This window comes from Thamnophis elegans, chromosome 7 (assembly GCF_009769535.1).
Source record: "Thamnophis elegans isolate rThaEle1 chromosome 7, rThaEle1.pri, whole genome shotgun sequence".
In the NCBI taxonomy this organism is placed as follows: domain Eukaryota; kingdom Metazoa; phylum Chordata; class Lepidosauria; order Squamata; family Colubridae; genus Thamnophis; species Thamnophis elegans.
The window spans coordinates 54,016,697-54,039,296 of NC_045547.1; the positions used below are offsets into that span (position 1 = coordinate 54,016,697).

General features: G+C 40.5%; 1 protein-coding gene across 1 annotated transcript in view; it reads right to left on the reverse strand.

Annotated features, from left to right (window-relative positions):
- Window positions 1-22,600, reverse strand: part of ANO6 (anoctamin 6) — a 136,488-nt gene that overhangs the window by 68,057 nt on the left and 45,831 nt on the right. Inside the window, exons 7-9 of the mRNA XM_032221836.1 lie at window positions 15,279-15,344; window positions 10,437-10,715; window positions 9,133-9,246 (exon numbers count right to left, since the gene is read on the reverse strand). Coding sequence (XP_032077727.1) covers window positions 9,133-9,246; window positions 10,437-10,715; window positions 15,279-15,344 — 459 coding nt within the window. The remainder of the gene's footprint in view (window positions 1-9,132; window positions 9,247-10,436; window positions 10,716-15,278; window positions 15,345-22,600) is intronic.

Here is a 22,600-nt window from a genome sequence, read left to right on the forward strand (position 1 = left end):
TCAGGGAAGCTCTTGAGATTGATGAGTAGTTCCGCCAACATACGGATGAATGCACCATGAAGGATGGCCTGGCCTGGATTGGTGCTAAATTATATGTTCCCGCAACTATTAGAGTCATGGTCCTTCAACGTGCTCATGACTCTCGCATGGCCGGACATTTTGGTTTTGTGAACACCCTGCATCTTGTCAAGAGGCAATTTTGGTGGCCCTCATTGAAAAAAGACATTGAGTCTTATGTGGCTAGTTGCCCCACTTGTGCTGCAGCAAAACGTCCACCAGGGAAGCCTCAGGGATTGCTCTAGGCGGTGGCCCATCCTGAGGCCCCATGGAAGGAGATTTCATTGTTGAGTTACCTGAAAGTCAAGGAAATACGGTGATTTGGGTGGTTACCGACTTGTTCTCCAAGCAGGTTCCTTGTTCCAAGATCCCTTTCACTAAATCCTTAGCTAAGTTGTTCATCACCCATATCTATCGTCTACATGGGATGCCTGACCGCATCATCTCGGATAGGGGGGGGTCCAATTTACCTCCTTGTTTTGGAAAGAATTTCTAAAGTTGATTGGCTTCACCCAGGCTTAAGTTCCGCCCACACCCACAAACTAATGGGGCTTGTGAGAGGACTAATTCTGTACTGGAGCAGTATCTCCAATGTTTCATCAACTACCAGCAGGATAATTGGGTGGAATTATTGCCTCATAGTGAGGTGGTGTATAGTAACTCAGTACACAGCAGCACGGAGTTTACACCTTTCAAACTGATGTACGGACATGATTTTGTGCCTATCCCCGAAATACCTGGGGAAAAACCGCAGGTGCTGTCCCTTTCCGAATGGAGTGACCAGCTCTGAGAAATGTGGCCCTTGGCTTACCGAGCGCTGGATGCAGCGCATCAAGCACATAAGAAGCAGGCGGATAAAAAGAGGGCGAAGGCATAGGAATATAAAGTTGGTGATCGTGCATTTTTATTCACCAAATTTCTCCAAACTTCTCAAAAGTCTAAGAAATTAGGCCCAAAGTATGTGAGTCTGTTCCTGGTTGTCAAGGTCATCAACCCTGTGTCCGTTCATCTTGAACTACCTAAATATCTCAACTGTGTTTACCCGGTATTTCATGTCAATCTCTTGAAGTTAGAACACACTTCTCCGTTGCGGGGTCCTTTGGCAGCTCCTCCCACCCTGCTCCTCATTGAGGGTGAACAACATTTTGAGACTAAGAAAATTTTAGACTCCAGGAAGATTAGAAACCGTGTTCAATATCTTGTGGCTTGGAAGCATTTCCCTCCGTCTCATGCTGAATGGGTCGATAAGTCCCATGTGCGGGCTCCTCCTCTTATACGTAAATTCTACTCTACCTATCCAGACAAGCCTTGACTTCAAATGTTTTATCTCTTATCTCTCCCCTGCCCCCTTTTCTTCTATGTTATGTTGTTTGTCTGTTTGTCTGTGTTCTTTCATTTCTGCAGGACTAATCGTCCTTTTTCTGGAGGAGGGCCGGATGTCAGCCTCTGCTTTGCTACTTGCTTTCGGCTGCCATGAAACAGGGAGGGAGGGCATGGTAATTGGGTGAGGGAAGTAATCTGTACAGGAAGACTGTTAAATGGGAGTTGTTCACACCATTTGTTTGCACATGTGAAAGGAGGGGAGTTTCCTGCCAAGGCCAACTGTCCAGCATTCCAACCTGATGATGATTTTTGAAGATGTCTCCCACCTGACAGCTGTGGTGATATATGATTGGACTATGGACTGGGGTGCCAAGGGGAGGGGAATGAATCATGTATTGATATCTATTGCTTTCACGCTCTTTTGCTCAGATCCAGCTTTGCTTAGCTTCTCATCATTTATAATCAGTAAAAATACACTTAATTCTGCAAAATGGAGTCGAGTGGTTTCTTTCTTGGTTATTAAATGAAGGAGCTGTGACATATAGTTCAAGAGTTCAATTTTCAAACCACATACATTCTAAATGGCTTTGTTTAAAAATAGTTGTATTAGTATATTATTCTGGAAGATGAAAAATATTGTTTTTTCTGAAGTATATTCAGAAGTTTCCTGATTAATTTTCAATTGAAGAATGATGCTTGATGCAATCACAACTTTTGTCTTCCACACATGCTTCCACATTATTGAACAATTGGTCCATTGCTGGGAGAAAGTGGCAAGAAGGTGACAAGCAACAGGGAGAAAGCAGAACTATTTAACTCATGATTGGCATCTGTCTTTACACAAAGGGATAAAACAGTCCAATCTGTCAAACACAGCACCACAAAAATCAGATTAGGAACACAAGTTGAAATAGGGAAGAAAATGGTAAGTGAGCACCTGTCTACTCTAGATGAGTTCCAATCACCAGAACTGGGTTCTGAAGGAACTGGCAGATGAGATCTCCGAACAACTGAACTATATCTTTCAGAGATCCTGGAGCACTAGGGAACTACCAGAGGATTGCTGATGTGATTCCCATCTTCAGAAAAGGGAGTAAAACAGATCCAGAAAATTATAGACCTATCAGCCTGACCTTAATACCAGGAAGATTCTGGAAAGGATAATCAAGCAATGAATTAGTGAACACTAGAAGCCAACAAAGTAATAGCCAAAAGCCAACATGGGTTTGTCAAAAACAGATCATGCCAGACTAATCTTATTGCATTCTTTGACAAAGTGACAAAATTAGTGGACCAGAGGAATGCCTTTCATACTTGGAGGTAGGCTTGCAGGCGGGGGGATTGATCCACAGCCTGCATCTTTAGCTCCCTTGATGGAGATATGCCTCCTTTTGGCCTTTGCTTGCCTCCCCCACCCTTGGCTAATGCCTATGCGATGGTCTCTAACCCTTTTAAGGGCTCCTCAGTGCCTCTGGTGGTTGCTGATGCAGGGCTGAAAGCTTGGCTCCTGCCGGTCTCCTGTGAGCTGCTGGGGGCTGCCATCTTGGACCATGTGGTTTCAAAAATGGCCCCCAGCTCCAAATTCAAAAGGCTTCTCTTTGCTGGAACACATGGAAATGGCTTGTCCTCTGTAGGCTGCCACGCGGCTTCTGCTGCCGCTGGGGGATCTCTCTCTCACCTTGCCCTGCCTCCTGCAGCTCTTTCTGAGCCTCTCCGGCTCTCACCTTGTTCTCTGGTCGCTGCCAGCACAGGCACTCCGGGGCGTTTTAAAAAGCCACGGTTCGTTGCTCAACCCCTGAGGGGAGCGGGGGAGTGGTCGGGCACACTTAGAGCCTCCTTGGGCATTGCCCATACTACAGGGGCCTCTGCGGAGCTCGCTTTCCTGTCTTTGGTGAGAGTCCTCATTTAGCACCCTGGGTCTTGCTCTGTGACCTGGGCTGTGTGTCGCCTTAGGGGTTGCTGTGCGGGCTTTCTATCCCCACTGGGGGTTTCCTCAGCCTCTAGTAATTGATCAGGCAGGGTGGGGCAATTTCGATCACTTTTGCAGCAATTTAAAGTTTTTCCTTTAAGTTTCTTCAGGATCTCAGGATGAACACAGCCACCCGTTGATGGACTGAGTTGGTAACTGGGTGGAGCCTGGTGACCAAGGCATGGCTAAAAGAGCTTATCTGACTCAGTCCAATCAAGAGAGCACAAGGTCAACCCATCCTGGATACTCCTCCCCTCACTATGGAGAAGAAAAATGTCCTGCAGGAGTGTTGTGATCTCCACTGGAACTTCACAGGACACTCTTCCTTAGCTTCACCCTCCCCTCCAGGGGTTTTTTGGCTTTTTAAAAAAGCCCACAAGAAGCAGAAGCCAGCACACGATACGGAGAGCTCCATTCCTGCAACTGCTAGACTCCGGGATGTCACTTCCATCCCCCTAAACACAGCTTTTTAAAAGATGCATGACAGAGACATATTGTCAGCATCGACTTCATTTAGCAATCAGGAAAGAAACCACTCGACTCCATTTGAATTGAAATCAAGTGTACTTTTACTAATTATAAATGAACAGTTGCAAAGCAAAGCTGAGTCTTGTTAATTAGGTGCGAAAGCGGATAATATCATGTATAATTCAATCCCCTCCCCATAGTCCAATTATAATGCACCCAACTGTCAGGTGGGAGATAACTTCAAAAGTCATCATCAGGATGGAATGCTGGACAGTTGTCCTTGGTGGGAAACTCCCTTCTTCCACATGCGCAGTAAGGTGATCAGATCAGCATCTAGAAACTTCCTCCAGCACATAATGATTCCCCTCCCAGATACCATGACCCCCTCCCTGTTTCAATGACAGCCGAAGCAGCAGCAAAGCAGAGGCTGACATCCGGCCCTCCTCCAGAAAAGGGTGGTCAGAACTGTAGAAACGAAAAGAACACAAAGAAACAGACAGACAACAAGACATGAAAAAGGGAAACGGGGAGGGAATAAAAAAAGAAAAAGAAAAAGGAAAATTAGGAGAAGGTCCAAAGTCAGGGCTTGTCAGGATAAGCAGAGTAGAACTTGCGGAGCAGACGAGGCACTCGAACATGGGACCCGTCAACCCATTCAGTGTGAGAAGGGGGGAAATGCTTCCAAGCCACCAGGTACTGGATACGGTTCCGGTGCTTATGATAGTCCAAAATCTCACGGATCTCGAAATGTTGCTCACCCTCAATCAAAAGCAGAGCGGGCGGAGGAGGGAGAGGCGGCTTCAATGACGAAGTGCAGACAGGCTTCAGGAGGTTAACATGAAAAACAGGGTAAACCCGGTTGAGGTGCTTAGGCAGCTGGAGCCGGACAGAAACAGGGTTGATGATCTTGACAACGGGAAACGGGCCAACATATTTGGGCCCCAATTTTTTAGACTTTTGGGGTATTTGTCCACTAGATTTCTTCAAACACCCAGATAACAGTGTGTTCCTGACTCTCAGGAAGTTTGACAATGAAATCCATGGAGATCTCCTTCCATGGGGCCACTGGGCAAGCTACTGCCTGGAGTAACCCCTGGGGCTTACCCGGAGGGTGTTTAGCAGCAGCACAAACGGGACAACTGGCAACATATTTCTCAATGTCCTTTTTCAAAGAGGGCCACCAAAATTGTCGCTTGATGAGGTGGAGCATCTTGATGAAGCCAAAGTGCCCTACCATCCGGGAATCATGAGCCCGTTGAAGAACAATGAGTCTAAGAGACGCAGGAACGTATAATTTCAGCCCAATCCAAGGCAATTCATCCCTCATAGTGCATTCATTCACATGCTGTCGGAACCAATCATCATCAGTGAGGGCTTTTTTCAGGTTAGAAAGAAAGTCTTGAGACACCTCTACCTTAGAAAGTGCTTGACTCCTAGTAACAACAGGAGCAGCGAGGCTCGTCGCGGGAATGACAGGCTGGACCACACTGAGCTTAGAACAGTTGTATTGAGGAAGTCTGGATAAAGCATCAGCCATAAAATTTTTTCCCCCTGGAATGTATTTCAAGGTAAAATTAAATCTATTGAAATGCTGAGCCCAGCGCATCTGTTTAGGAGAAAGTTTTCTGGGCGTCCTCAAAGCTTCCAAATTTTTATGGTCAGTCCATGAAAGGGTGTTTGGTGCCCTCTAGAAAATGGCGCCATGTGGCCAAAGCCCAGCAAACAGCAAATGCTTCCTTCTCCCAAATGGCCCAATGTCTCTCCGTGTCGGTTAGTTAGCGAGAGGTGTATGCGCAGGGTTGTAAATTACCTTGACTATTAGCCTGAAGTAACACAGCCCCCACAGCCACGTCACTGACGTCAGCTTGGACCACAAAAGGTGCGTCCATGCCCGGGTGTTTGAGGACTGGTTCCTCCGCGAAAAGCCACTTTAACTTCTCGAAGGCAGCTTGGCATTCCATGGTCCAATCCAGCGGCTTGCTAGGCTTGGGTTTCGCCCCACCTTTAGATTTCAGGAGGTTAGCTATCTTAGCAAAAGAGGGAATAAATTGGCGATAGAAATTAGCAAAACCCAAAAAAATTTGCAATTGCTTTCATGTATGAGGGGCCTCCCACTCGGTGACCGCTTTGACCTTAGCGGGGTCCATTTCAACACCCTCGTGGGAGATGCGATAGCCCAGGTAGTCAACCTTCTCCTGATGGAATTCACACTTGGATAATTTGGTGTAAAGTTCAGCTGCCCGAAGTTTCTTCAGCACTGTACGAACCAGCTTCACGTGTTCTTCACGTGTTTCCGTGTAAATAAGGATATCATCTAAATATACGATAACGCCCTTGTAAAGATGGTCATGTAAAACCTCATTAATTAGTTGCATGAAGACCGCTGGCGCCCCTTGTAGGCCAAATGGCATCACACGAAATTGGAAACAGCCAAGGGGACAGTTGAAAGCAGTTTTCCATTCGCCCCCCTCTTTAATTCTGACTCTATAATACGCCTCTCTTAAGTCCAACTTAGTGAAAATACAGCCCTTCCCTAGTTGGGAAGCATGTCCTTCATTAGTGGCAACGGGTAGAGGTTCTGAGATGATATGGAGTTCAAGTTTTTGAAATTAACACATAATCTTTCTTCTCTCTCAATAGTACAGGAGCTGCTACCTTGGGTCTCGCCGGTTCAATGAACCCCCTTTCCAAGTTCTTATCAATGAATTTTCTCATTTCCTCCATTTCCCTAGGGGACATTGAATATATTTGGGGTTTTGGAAGCTTTACCCCAGGTAAAATATCAATGGTGCAATCTGTGGGTCTGTGGGGGGGGTAATTTATCAGAAGATTTTTCACTAATTCCCCCCCCTGAGATCCCAATACTCCTTTGGAATTCTTTCCTCCCCCTCAATTCTCTCCTGCCCCTGGCTGCCAATGTGGGGCCAGTAGTGTCAGAGTCAGGAGTCTCAACCTTCCTCTCAGAAGGTACGTTTGTGCGAATTCGTAACCAACCCTCTCTCCAGTTAATGCGGGGGTTCCATCTCCGAAGCCAGGAAAGTCCCAAAATAAGGGGTCGGTCCATCCCAGGTGCCACAATAAAAGTTATTAATTCTTGGTGGGTCCCCATCCTCATCTCTATGGGTTCTGTAGAAAAGTGAGCAGGGCCGCCTCCCGCAATAGAACCATCAATTTGGCAAAAAACAATAGGGGTTTTCAAAGTTCTCAACTTCAAGCCTAGTTTCTCCACCATTTCAGGGTTTATCATGCAGCGGGAACAGCCTGAATCTAGGAGAGCTAAAAGTTTTTCAGTTGCGCCAGAAGATGGCACTCTCATCTCAATTGGGATAAGCATGGGGCCAGTTCTGGAACTTACCCAGCGATGAGACTCCTCCCCATTCGATTCGTCAGACGAGCTGGGGCTCACGCCTCCCTCCTCCTCTGGCTGGAAGTGTTGGGGAACATTCTCAGCAGCGAAAGCAGCTTCCCTTCTCTTGCTTGGAGTTTTCACTGATTTTCCCTCTCTCCGGGGGGTGTGGGGTGGGCTGAGCCAATTTGACATGGCAATTCACAGCACAATGACCCTCCTTCCCACAGCAGAAACAAGTGAAAGGCTTGGCTTTGCCTGCAAAACCTCCTCTGCCCTCACTCCTGGTGCGGGAGGGTTTTTTTGGGACTGCTGGAAGGGATTTCTCTCTTTCATGCATTGAAGCCTGGCTAAATCCAACTCTACGTCTGCAGCATTCTCATACCAAACTGTTAAATGACGGTGAAGGCGTCTGTTTATGCATTGTTGGTATACTTTTTCATTCAGCAAACTGATCCAGCAAAGCCTCTTCCGACCACCCCCTCATATAAACTGATAATTCCTGAAATTCCTGCACATAATCTGGCACAGTTTTGTTTCCCTGCTTAAGAGCCGTAAATTTCAGGCGGCCGCATCGTTTGGTCAAAGGGTCATCGAACCTCCTTCTCATGGCTGCCATAAATTCATCAAAATTCCTCAGGAGAGGGGAATTGCATTTATGTAGGCCAACCATCCATTTGGCTGCTTTCTTCTCTAAGGCCATTAACACCATTCTCACTTTAATTTCATCTGTCTCTAAATCAGGTCCATAGATTTCCATATAATTACAGACCTGAATTATAAACAGTCCAAGAGTTTTGGGGTCTCCATCATATTTTACGGTTAAGGGAGGGACCTTTGCCATCTGGCATCACTTGCCCCCCTGCCCTTTGAATGACTCTAGCTGCAGGGGGCGAGGCTGGTTCTGGGTTTTCTTCCTCACAACCCCCCTTGGCCCCTTCACTCTTCCTTAAGCTACGCATTGAGTACCTTTATTCCAACTCCTCTGTTGGCTCTCTTTCCACTGCTCTCTCTCAGCTTCGACGTTCAGTCCATGCCTCTTCGAGGAGTCTCATGGCGTGGGAAATCTTGCAATCTTTTTCTCCAGTGCCACTCCAATCAGCTGCTGGTTTTTTCTTTGGTCTCCTTCTTGTAACTCCAGCATCTAATTTCTCAGGGTCCTCTTTCTGTCCCACACACCAATGTCCATCTGGGACGGACGGCAGATTCATCCACTCTCAGTTTGGCCAGTCTTTCCATTAACGATGGTGCTGCCGCTGCCCCCTGTTCTTCCTCCTGGTCGCTTACATGCAAAGACATTCCTTTTCTTCTTGTGAGGGCACCCCCTCAGTAGCTGTTAGCTCTGGGATGGGTGCGAATGAGACTCAGATTATAGTCAGCATCGACTTCATTTAGTAATCAGGAAAGAAACCACTCGACTCCATTTGAATTGAAATCAAGTGTACTTTTACTAATTATAAACGAACAGTTGCAAAGCAAAGCTGAGTCTGGTTAATTAGGCGCAAAAGCGGATAATATCATGTATAATTCAATCCCCTCCCCTTGTCACCCCCGTTCATAGTCCAATTATAATGCACCCAACTGTCAGGTGGGAGATAACTTCAAAAGTCATCATCAGGATGGAATGCTGGACAGTTGTCCTTGGTGGGAAACTCCCTTCTTCCACATGCGCAGTAAGGTGATCAGATCAGCATCTAGAAACTTCCTCCAGCACATAATGATTCCCCACCCAGATACCATGCCCCCCCTCCCTGTTTCAATGACAGCCGAAGCAGCAGCAAAGCAGAGGCTGACACATAATCATTTCAATACAATTTAGTATGTAAAATTTATACATTCCTTTGTTGTTGTCCATTGTGAAGGTTTTTAGTTGAGCTTGCATAACAGAGTGAATTTTGTACATCTTAAAAAAGATTACAAGATTAACATTTTATATCAGTATAAGAAAAAGGTAATTCTTTATACTCACATCATGGAGTGGAAAAGCAGCCTTGTAGATTCCAGAGTCCAGAAGTCTATTGATACCAAACTTTTTCACATTATCTTTTATAGCATATTCTCCTCGACAAAGAATAAAGTAAACCTGAAATACCCCCCCAACCCAAATTTCTTCATTAGCAGGGGATGGACTTAAAAAGTGGGAAATTATTTATGAGACAATACTTATGAGTACATATAGTTACTAGGCAAAATGTCTTCCTGCTGTAATTTTCTCTTGGTATTTACTAGTGTTCTTCTTAAATACTTTTCCTAATTATGGCATAAACATCCCTGGCAACAACTTTTGTTTGCTATGTCTCCATAATATTGCCTTCATCTTCTCTCCAGTCTATGAATGAAACAGGCATAAATCATCCTTAGTTGTTAAAATAGTATTTTCCCATGTATTATGACACTGTCCAAAGGCAGCTTCAAACAGTGCAAAAACTATTAGATTTTGTTATCTTGGGTGAAAATCAGGTGATAGCAGTGGTTTGTAATAGTGGCAAACAGCATTTACTTTTTTTGAATCTCTATGATGGTAAATCATAGAGCTCAGCAGTAAGGAAAGGTCTTAGTTAGGGGTTAGTAGCTGAATATATGTTTTTCTTTATTTGTGCTTTGAATGCTTCCACAGCCATGTGAACAAATGCTTGACTTTTCAAAAATACAGTTTTTAAAGCATATGGTCCTGGTTTCTTGTGGGCTACAACATCTATAATAACTCTTACGGCATGTCTTGCAGACCAAAAGAGTTTGTGAATGTATGATTTTCTGTTTTTTAAGAGTACTTTCACACAGAGCTTTGAAAATGAACTTTTGCATAATAAAATCTTTTGAAAAATCATGGCCAGCACATTATAATTTGCCGATGTTCATATGTTCATTTTTGTAATTTTGCAAAACAAATTATGGGAATAAAAATTGGTAGTACTGACTTCATATATAAACCAGCCTTATGCAAATGCCCTTGGTACATATATTTCAATATTATCTATATTTGCTGACATCAGTTTATCCATCAGTTTCAAAGAGTCTTACTCAGCTTCATCTGGAGATATTTTGGACTGAAATGAGAACCAATTTGATTCAAATTATTCATTCTACTAGTGGGTTGTACTCTGTCTGCCACTTAATTTTCCAACATTTGATATTTACTTAATTATATTATATTATATTATATGCTGCAATGCATTTTTTACATATTGCTTTGATATTCAGAAGAACAAAATAAACATTAGTCTAATATTGCACATAAAAATACATGTTTTAATAATAAATTCTACAACTTACTATTCGGCTCCTAGTTGCTGAATTGAAGAAAGAGTCCTTGTCCTGAATATAAAAGTGTGAAATACGTTCATTTTCAAATGCAGCAGTAAAAAAATCCTGTTCTGGGTTGATGACATTTTCATCTACATTGAAGAACCTGCTAATCCATGTAAGTGCTGAGTCATGGGTTTTCGTATCATCAGGTTGCAAAGGCAATTTGATGTGCATAATTTCAGCATAGCTACACAGCACTTCCCAAGGAGCATGCACCTTTACAAAGATCAGCTTTTCATCCATGACCTGCAGTAAAATATATTGAGATTTTAAAAATACCACATCTCAAGAATAATCTTAACATCTGTTTGGAACCATTGAAAGAGCTAATCTTATGATACTTTGTTGGAAGAAATGTCCTTCTGGGTTTGTCTCCAAGTGGGGAAAAAGACACTGGAGACATGGAGGCTGCTTGGAAGGATGGTTTTAATGGTGGACAGGACCACATGGCTTGAGTCCTGAACAGAAAAGGTGATCACATGCTTCAATGTTGGTGGAGAAGAGAAGAGAAAGGAAAGCAAGGAAGGAAGAGAAGCCGAGTCCCTGGTTTTATGCCCTCTTTGGCCTTTGATCTTGAGCTTGTATTCTGATTGGTTGTCAGACTCCCATGGGCCCTGGGATAAAACAGTCCAACCTATCAAAAACAGCACCACAAAAATCAGATTAGGAACACAAGTTGAAATAGGGAAGAAAATGGTAAGTGAGCACCTGTCTACCCTAGATGAGTTCAAATTACCAGGACCAGATGGATTACACCTCAGGGTTCTGAAGGAACTGGAAGAAAAGATCTCAGAACCACTGAACTATATCTTTCAGAGATCCTGGAGCACCGTGGAACTGCCAGAGGACTGGAAAAGAGCTGTTGTGGTTCCCATCTTCAAAAACAGGAAAAAAATAGATCCAGGAAACTATAGACCCATCAGCCTGACCTCAATACCAGGAAAGATTCTGGAAAAGATAATCAAGCAACAAATTAGCGAACACTTAGAAGTAAACAAAGTAATAGCCAAAAGCCAACATGGGTTTGTCAAAAACAGATCATGCCAGACTAATCTTATTGCATTCTTTGACAAAGTGACAAAATTAGTGGACCAGAAGACTGCCATTGATATAGTTTACTTGGACTTCAGTAAGGCATTTGATAAGGTAGACATAACCTACTACTAGATAAAGTAGAAAAATGTGGGTTAGACAGCATCACCACCAGATGGATTTGTAACTGGCTGACCAACCGCACTCAATGTGTAGTCCTCAATGGAACTGCATCTACATGGAGGGAGGTATGCAGTGGAGTACCCCAAGGCTCTGTTTTGGGTCCAGTACTCTTCAACATCTTCATCAATGATTTGGATAAGGGTGTTAGGTATGTAAGCTAACAGTTGGGTTAGCAATATATAAGCCATGATAGTAGTACTGTTTCTTTAAGTACTGCTGTAAATGTGATTGGATACTGTTACCTCAAGAAGCCATAAGATGGAGCCAGAATGAATATTAGCTCTCTGTTTGTTAAATGCTGATCGGTGGGGGAACTCATCAAATTTGCACATGACACCAAGCTGGCAGGAATAGCCAACACTCCAGAAGATAGGCTTAAGACACAGAAGGATCTTGACAAACGTGAACATTGGGCACTATCTAATAAAATGAAATTCAATGGTGAAAAGTGTAAGGTTCTACATTTAGGCAAGAAAAATGAAATGCACAGGTACAGTATATGTGGTAAAGGGCTCAATAGTAATAACTGTGAGAGGGATCTTGGAATCCTAGTGGAACAATTTACATATGAGCCAGCAGTGTGCAGCAGCTGCCAAAAAAGCCAACACAGTTCTAGGCTACATAAACAGAGGGATAGAATAAAGATCACGTAAAGTGTTAATACCACTTTAAGGCCACACTTGGAATACTGCAGTCAGTTTTAGTCACCACGATGTAGAAAAGATGTGGAGACTCTAGAAAGAGTGCAGAGAAGAGAAACAAAGATGATTAGGGGACTGGAGACTAAAACATGAAGAACGTTTGCAGGAACTGGATATGTCTAGTTTAATGAAAAGAAGGACTGGGGGAGACATGATATCAGTGTTCCAATATCTCAGGGGTTGCCACAAAGAAAAGGGAGTCAAACTATTCTCCAGGGCACCTGAGTGTAGAATAAGAAACAATGGGTGGAAACTAATCAAGGAGAGAAGCAACTTAGAACTGAGGAGAAATTTCCTGACAGTTAGAACAATTAATCAGTGGAAAAGTTTGCTTCCAGAAGTTATGAATGTCCCAACACTGGAAGTATTTAAGAAGATGTTGGATAGCCATTTATCTAAAATGGTATAGGGTTTCCTGCCTAGGCAGGGGGTTGGACTAGAAGACCTCCAAGGTCCCTTCCAACTCTGCTATTGTATTGTATTGTATTGTATTATATTATAATATCCAAGAAAGAAAAACTTCAACTCCATTTGAATAGAGATAAAAATACTTTTACTAGATATGAATTGAAAGCAGCAAAAAGGAAAGCAAGATCAGAGCCAAAAAGTCACAAAAATGTACATATTAAACATTTATCCAGCACTCTCCCCCCAATTCCCCAACCCAATGTCCAATCTGCACCTCCCTAAGGTGTCATGTGCGGTGTATCTTCAAAAAGCCTCATCAAGTTGGTATGCGAGATGGTTGGCCTTGACCAAGTCCAAACACAGGCTACCAGCATGCACAGAAGATGGTGAGAACAAAACTCACTTCTTCATACTCCTCCAGCACCAGTAATTCCCCCTCCCAAATATCTCAAACCTCCTCCCTCCCAGTTTCTATTGCAGCCGATAGCAAGCAAGGAAAGTAGAGGCTGACAGGGAAAGAGAGACAAAAGGAAGGATGGAAAGAAAGAAAGAAAGAAAGAAAGAAAGAAAGAAAGAAAGAAAGAAAGAAAGAAAGAAAGAAAGAAAGAAAGAAAGAAAGAAAACTTATGATCACAATTGAGTCCAAAATTTTTGTTGCTAAGCAAGAGCATTAAGTGAGTTTCACCTCATTTTCCAAGTTGGCCATGCCCACCCAGTAACATGACTGTGCATTGAGAACTGTGGTCAAAGCCAAATGAAGCAAATCATTCATTCAAATACGTACTGTATATTCAAATCTGAATATATCTTTATTGTTGACTTAAATTCCTAGTTATCCAACTATCCTACATTTCTGTATCTAGTTTCCTACTGTGTTATATCTAAATAATTTTTGTACTTTTGACCTGCATGCTTTCATTATTAATCTCCTTAAAATGTTATCTTTTGGTGCAACCTTTATAAGTTGCAATGTAACAATATTCTAGCTGTTATTATGGAATTCAGTAATTTCTAAGCAATCCAAACAGACTTAACATTTTTCATTTTCATTTTCTGTTTTACTAATTCCTTTCTGCTTTTGAACTCAAATGTAGTATGTATATTTCCTTAGAAATTGTCTACATTCAAATAAATTAAATTTGACAAGACAATGATCATTGTTCCCAATCAGCTGACAATACATATAAGTATATAAATTAGATACCGCTTATGTGATTAAGATTTCATGGTAGATTTCATTTGCTAATGGAACACAATTCCTTTAATCAAAATATGTGTGAAACACATTACAAGCAAAGTTGTATAAATAGTACAATATTATTAGTTGTGACTGTAAATTTATTCTGTGAGCATGATTGCCATTCTGAAAATGTTTTCATTGATGAACATTTCCTGATGATGGAACCAGCATACAATTGATTTATAATCATAAATATTACCAATTTGAACATAAGCCTTTACTTTTTCTTAATTTTACTGCTTCCTGTGATAATCTGAGTTTCAAATAATATATAACATTGATCTTATTAGCCTACAATATAAGTGGGACTAAGAAGAAATGAAGTAGGGCTGTCAAACTCCCAGCCTGTGGGCTAGATGTGAAAGGGGGGGGAGTCCCAATACATCACGTGACTCAGTCATGACGATGTGAGTTTGACATCCCTGCTATAAAGTGTGAATTTAAAAAGGGACATTTATATAACACTTCATTTCAGCATATTTATGGATGGGTATTTAAAAGACTGCAATTTATGTTCAATTTGAATCAGAATTTATAGAAACTGAATCGGTTTCTTTTTTGTAATGATATAGTCACTAGGGCTGCATATGCTTAAAATTGATACAAAAGGTTTCTGGACGTTCTGCAAGCATGGCATGTCTGTGCAGTTCACTAAAGCAGAATCTTTTTAAATGCCTGAAAAACCAAAGGCTGTGTGAATGAATAGCAGAGAAAGATTGTGTTTGTTTGAGGCTCAAAGATTTTTGCAATCATATCTTAAGCATGCACAACCCCTTAACAATCTTGCTAGTTCAGACACAGAATAAACTTTTAACACAAAAACAAAGGATAGATGTATTGTCATAGGTTGCCAGCACAAGCAAAAGGGGTGGTAAGTCCTATGAACTGAGTAGCTTGTTGACAGTTTGATTACAGAAGAGAGTATAATTTATTTTCCAGTCCAACCTCTAATGCCTATGCTACACTGCAGAGGAAAGGCATCTTAAGATAGTAGATTTATTACCCCTTTATTTATTTATTTGTTTGTTTGTTTGTTTGTTTAATCACATTGATTTATCTCCTCAAATTATTAAAAAAGCAATTTATAAATCATGAATGTACAAAGTATATAAAATACAAAATATGTAATATTTATATAAATGTATATAAATGCATATATTATACTTCTGCATAAATTCATTTCTTTTTAATAGATATAGATATACTGTAGATATATTTTTAAAAAGCATAATGGACTGTACTCACTGACTTCGTGGCTTCAAGCTGCAAACCACGGCTTATCAGGTTTGACTCATAGACTTGTCTCTTCCTCTGTTAAAATTGGTTAAAATTGTGAAACTTTTTAATGATTCATATCTTTCAAAAGAAATGAAAACATTTTAACAAAAATAAAACATTGTTTCAACTAATTTTATTTATCACTAAAACAAAATTTAGAATTTAACCTTCAGCAATTAATGCATAGAATTATAGAAACCAAGAATTTCAGTTTTTGAAGAAATTAAATAAAATTTGATTTATTAGATGTATTTAGTAAAACTAGTCAATAAAAATCAATTTAATTAGAAAGTTAGATTTTTCTTTTAAATTGGAATTTTTGCTATAGCTATTGAACACAGTTTTGAATTTAATCATAATCATGATTTGGCACTATGAAAGTACTTTTTTTCTTCACTTGCATCTTTTTTTCATTAGCTGTTATAAAGTTTGTAGCAAACCACCATTGACAATTGCAATAAAGACAATCAACATTTGTTTTAATTGCCTTCCCAACCAGGATAATAAAGTTGGTTTAAATTTTGACTTGTAGAACTTGACTCATGGAACGAAACATGTTTCTCATTTCAAAGATACAGTAGAAGAAGAGGAGGGAGGGCAAATAAAGAGAGAAGGGTGGAATGAAGAAGAACCATATGAGTGAGCCCTTAGCATTATCAGAGTACTGAGTAATTGCTGGGATTGATTCCTCTGGAAAATTGATTTTGTTTTGAAAAAATGGAGATTGAGTGAAATAAATATCAGGAGAGGAGAGTCTTATATATCAACGCATACTCCCAGGATCTTGGACTCCCTGTTTGCTGGATTTGATTGAGGCGTGATTGTTTACCCTACATTTATTGTCATTGTGTCTGGAGTTGAAGGAACAGCACTGGGAATGAGAGAACTTTTTAATTGGACGGCCTTGATGTTTCAAAATATTTTGAACTTAATTGATGGTATGAATCAGAAAACAGACCGTATTTTGCAAAGAATGAGAAATAAAGACCAAAATGTACATGAACTGGTGGAAATAACAGAAAGATTGGATGAAATGGACCACTTAAGTCAGCAAATAGAATACAAACAGAGCTTCCTGCAGTGACGTCATCATGCTGGGGTTGAGGAATGGCAGCTCCCGTAACCTGAAACCCAAATTTCTTTGTTTGGGCTCACTTTTGAGTTCTGCGGAACCTGATGGGATCGGCAAATTCATGGGGAAACTCTGAAGACATTGGGGTGGTAAGGCAAACCTCCAGTGGATAGACCCACTAAACTGATGAAGATCTATCCTGTCATTTGGATAGGACTGGAGTGATGGCGGCTGCATAAGAGAAAGTGAATAGAGAAAGCAGTTAAAATTGAGGAAGTTGTTATCATCAACAACCCAAGAAAGGAGGACAACTTGAAATTGGTGGAGCAGGTAAGCTGAAAAAAAAAGCTCTGTAGTGAAGACTGTTTTTACAGTCAAGATTAGTGCCGAAAAGCAGTGAGAGCAGAGGCGGGGAGTGGAAAGTGGCAGCGTGAATAGCAGAAGAGGAGTGATCACAGAGGGACGCCTGATAGGAGAGTGAAGAGAAAGCAGTAAAAACCGGTGTTTACAATGGGATTGGGATATATGGGCTGATGAGAACACCTGACAGAGTTGGGCTGGTTGTTGTTTTTTCTTTTTTGTTCCAAAGAATAGCCGAACTTTGAACAGAGTTCCAATCATGAATAATAAATCCAGGTAATGAAGACCTCAAGGATTTGTATATGTGTGTGTGTGTGTCTCTGTGTGTGTGTGTTATAAATATATAGTACTTCTTTTCCTTGGGAGTTGGAACTGGACAGGGGACAATAGAAAAAGCTTTGTTTTGGAACTGTTGGAGAAATTTCTTTTCTTGTCTCCTCTTCTTCTCTCTCTTTGCCTCTGGGCCATGCTGTGATTACTGGCTGTGATTAACAGAATGAACAGTGGTACTGAGAAGAGGGCGACATCTAGTGGATTATAAATTTGAGCTGTAAAGGCTGATGTAAGAACAATTGACAGTGACATAAGGGGAAAAAGAAAAGCAGAAGACAAACATGGAGGATAAAGATATAATTAAACATTAATATTAACTGATAAGGGAAATCCAGCTACGATTGATATTCTAAATTTTATATATATATATATATATATATATATATATATATATATATATATATATATATATATATTCATTCATATATATATATTCATATATATATATATATATTCATATATATATATTCGTAGATTTTCATGGGTATAGGTATGCAGCCTTGGCATATTCAGGTCTTTTCCCGTATAAGATGGACAGTATCTTGGCAACATTTCGACGAGGTCACACTCGTCATTTTCAGGCTGATGCCTTTGGCTTCATGCTTATGCGAGCAAAGCATGATCAGAGCTGCTGTTTTTCTATGTGTGTGGAATGTTGCCTTTGTTGCTTTAAATGGATTGGTTGGCTGTGTTGTCACATCTTGATTGGTTGATGGAATTGATGTTTGGGGAGGGTGATTGGTGATAGTGTCCTGTGTTGTTCTGGGTCCTGTGTCAGTTTTTGTGGCTGGGACTCGTTTATTGATTAGGGCTAGTTTCCAGATGTCTGGTAGGCAGGAGGCATCATCACATTTATTCATGTTGTGGGAGTGTTCCTCTATTTCAATAATTTCCATAATTATTCTCTTGTTGAAGTGTTCAGTTTTGGAGAGTAATTTGGTTCCTTCAAAATCAATTTAATGCCCTGTTGCTTTAAGGTGCTGGAACAGGGAGGAAGTTTTTTCTTCTTTTCTGACTGTGTTTTTGTGTTCTGTGATGCATGCATTTATTCTCCTATTAGTTTGTCCAATGTATGTGGCTGGGCAGATTTTGCATGGTATTTCATAGACTCCTTGGTTTTCTAGCTGGATCTTGTCTTTGGGGTTTCTTCAGATGTTGGGTATTTTTTGGTCAGTGCTGAAGGCTGTATTGATATTGTGTCCAGAAAAACTGGACAACTTCCTCACACATCTCAACAGCCTACACTCCAAAATACAATTTACTATGGAAATAGAAGCTAACAACCAACTTCCCTTTCTGGATGTCCTAATCTACAAAAAACCCAATGGCTCCCTAGGACACACCATCTGCCAGAAAAAAAACACACCAACCACTATCAACTCCGTAGCAAGACCCTCATCTCCAGAACCAAACGCCTAGCTGGCAAAGACCACCTGAAAACTGAATTACACACCCTCACAAACGTATTAATTTCCAACGGATTTCAAAAAAACACAATTACATACACACATACACACACACATATACATACATACATACATATAAATCTATAATAAGAATACATAAGTAATATTAAGAACTAGAAGAAACTGGGGAAAAAAGAAAGAAAGAGGAATTACTGAAAGAAAATCATAGAGAGGCTGATTAATAGAACTGAGTATCTGTATAACTGAGAGATATTTATTTGCATAAGATAATAGTGTGATATATAATTCTGTGATATATAATAGTCGAGGATTAAAAATAGAATAATATATAGGATAGTCTACATACTGAAATGTGATAATAAGAATGGTTAATTATTGTGAATTATTGATATATATAATCACTGATACTTGCAATAAAATAGAAATAAAGAAGAACGTATGCAACTGTGGACTAGGATAAACCAAGGGATAAAGATGGAAACTAGTACTATTTTAACAAAGACAGGGGAAAAAACAATATCCAACTCTGCATCAGCAGCATCCTCACCCTCAAACCAAAGATCTATCAAGAGTGCATTGGGACTGGAGAAAAGCGGAATGGCAGCAGGAACAGCGGGACAGGCACAAACAATGCAAAGTATGCAATTGATGCTCCAGATGATACAAGAGGCAATAACAAAAACCCAAGAAGCGATAGCAACAAATCACGAAGAGACGTGGAAGAACCATGAGGAAATTAAAAACGAAATGGGAGAATTGAGAGGAGATATCAAAAACATGGATGACAAAATTGAAAAGATACAGAACACCATGACAATCAATGAACAGAAAATTCAGAACATCAAAACAAAAATAGAACATACAGATCAGAGGATGGAAAAAATGGAGTTGAAATATACACGTTAATAAAGAGTTAGAAGAATCAATAACCTTCCTTAAAATGGAAAGAGCTTCATATTATCTAAGATTTCAAAACATAGTTGAAGAAAAAGAGGAAGACCTGAAAGGAAAAATGACCAAAATTTTTGCTGAAATTTTACAGAGAAAGGAACAAGAGATGACAATAGGCATTGATGAGGTTTATTGTGTACACACCAATTATGCCAGTAGACATAGACTACTAAAAGAAGTGCATGTAAGATTTGCCAAAAGAACAACTAGAGACAAAGTGTACAAAAAAAAAAAAAAGAGAAGGGATAATAACATACAAGGGAAAAGAGATGATTACTCATAAACAGATACCATGGAGAGTCAGGGAACAACATAGATGGTACCAATTTTTTACTAATCAGTTAAATAAAAACAGAATAATGTACAGATGTTTGGTACTGGAAGAGATATAGGTTTCTTGGCAAGAAAAAAGATATAAAATAGATAACATAGAAAAAGTGCAAGAATTCTATGAAAAATACTTCACAAGGGAAGAAGAACAAGGAAGTAAAGAGAACCTACCATGTTTTCCCGAAAATAAGACAGGGTCTTATTTTCTTTTTACCCACAAAATATGGCCTAGGCCTTATTATGAGGCGAGGGTTTATTGTTTTGGGGTTGCTGGGCGGCTGCTCTCTTGCGAGTGGGCTCCCAAAGAGCTGGACACAGCCTCATGGGCAAATGTCTGTTTTGCGCTGTCGCAGCAATGCAACACAACAGCCATGAAATGACCACGCTCATGAGCAGCCACCCAGAAACCCCCTTTCCAGCCGGGCACAGCACCATTCACTGACTTAGGGGTATCACTAAGCCGCCTGTTTGCTGCCGCCCGGCTTCTGTGGCTTGGCTCCTTTGAAATGCTAGTGAAAGGCACTCTGCATGGCTGGAGGGGGGGGTTGCATGAGCGGCTGTTCCGCTCCTGCTTGCACGCCTCCCAGCCTCACGATGCCTTGACCCTGCTCTCTCTGCAGAGCCAGGGCACCTCTGCTGCCGCCACCGCATGACTTTTTCAGTAACTTCCAAACCAAATCTTCCAGCAGTGACCACTCTGGGCATATGCTCTATGGTTGTGGGCTAGCTGCTGGCAGAGCGTACACTCGTTTCACTCATTTCTGCCCTCCCCAGCCTCCAGGATCACTCCGGAAGCCTCCTAAAGGCTATGTACGGCCATTTTGGTGCAGGGGCAGGGTTTCAGGAGGCAAAAAATGCTGTATTCTGTGTATAAGACGAACCCAGATTTTCAGCCTCTTTTTTGAGGGGAAAAGGTGCATCTTATACTCCCAAAAATATGGTAGGTAGTAACTTGGCCTGCCACACCCCTGAATCAGTTCTCTCGGTGGCTCCATAGGCACCACCATCTTGTTTTTTGCTTCTGCAAATGCACAGAAGCTTTTTTTAGTACTGCACATGCGCATGTAGTGCACATCAAGAGCATGCACATGCTTTGCACACAAGTGCAGCGCATCCCTGAGTGAACCAGCAGTAGCAGCAGCCGGAACCTACTCCTGCTTGCAACCATGTGACAGTGATTATGTTTCCATATGATTGTACTTATTTTAAAATATAAAATTAGGAACAAAATAAATGCAACATTTTTACCTTACAATGTTTTAATATGGGTTAATACTGTTCCAGTTAAAACATAAAACCTGTGTATCTAGAATCTGGATTGGTTCATCTTTTGTGGGCCTTCCAAAACATTGATAAGACTATGCTATTTCAGAAATCGTTTGATTAATGACCGACACAGTATTTATGATTATTGTAAGGCTGCTATTTCAGGTTAATTAATATTTTGATGTGATCTATTAACATAAAATATTGTATCATGGATGTTATATTGTTTATTGTTTCTATGACTGTTCATTATAACTTTACTATGGATGTTTTACTGCTATCTTTAGTATGGACATTTTAGTTGATAACACCTTAGATGTTAATAATTAGAATTTTTAAATAATTATTTTGATCATGGTAATTTTGGATCTAATGTAAGCTGCCATAACTCTATGATTAAGCCAATAAATGAATCAATATACCTACAAATATAGCATTTTAGCCACAAACAAAGCAGATTAATAAAAATGAAAAGCCTGTATAAAATTACCCAAATTTCACAATGTAATAATGCAATATTTAGATTGTTCCCATTTTTGAAAAACTAAAAAAATTGAGGGACAGTACAATAGCTGTATATAGTTATCAAAATCAGTGGAACTTTCCAAAAGTTGAATAACTGCCTTTCCAGTCCTAAAAAAGCCATTGATTAAAGTCTAATCCAGAGGTGGGTTTCCGCCAGTTCGGCCCACATCAGATGAACCAGTAGTGGAGGCGGCGGGAGGCTCTGTCCACCCACCCGGATGCTTCTGCACATGCGCAAAGCTTCTGCAGAAGTGTCATGCAAGAGCTTGTGTGTGCGCACGAGCGAACCAGTAGTAAAATAATGGAAACCCACCACTGGTCTAATCAGATTTCAAGATGGATAAAACATGCAATATTTAGATGCCATAAAACTACTAGATCAACTCCTTTCCTAATTATCTTTGTATTTTTAACAGCATAATGGCAGAAAAAAATTGATTAGGACTTTTTTTCCCCATTGTAAACCTGGTCTGAAACTTGCTATAGTAAATCCTAAATAAAAACTAAAACCAAATGTTAGTTTTTATCATTTAATCCATTTTGACTTCAAGATTCTTGAAAAAGAGCCTTGGGAGCGGTAGTTAGAATCCAGTACTGCAGGCTAACTCACTGCTCTCTCCAGAAATTCAATTCTGAATAGCTCAAGATTGACTCAGCCTTCCATTCTTCCAAGGTCAATAAAATGAGGATCCAGGTTATTGGGGGCAATATGCTGACTCTGTAAATCACTTAGGGTTATAAAGTACAAGTCTAAGTGCTATTGTTATTCTAATGCAAAATAGGATGCTGATCAGAGCATACATGCTGATGCAGCTGACTCTTACAAGATAGTGATATTTGAGCCTTTTTATTTCCCTATTTTAGCTTTAATAATGACTGATTTGCATAGAATCATATGAAATTTTCATTATTCTGAATTTAAATTGGAAAAAAACATGCGGTTGAATGGTTCTTTTCATGCCAAAGAATTCCTGGCCATGGAAAGGGAGAAAGGGAGAAATATGATTCCTTTAGGGCAAAGTTTA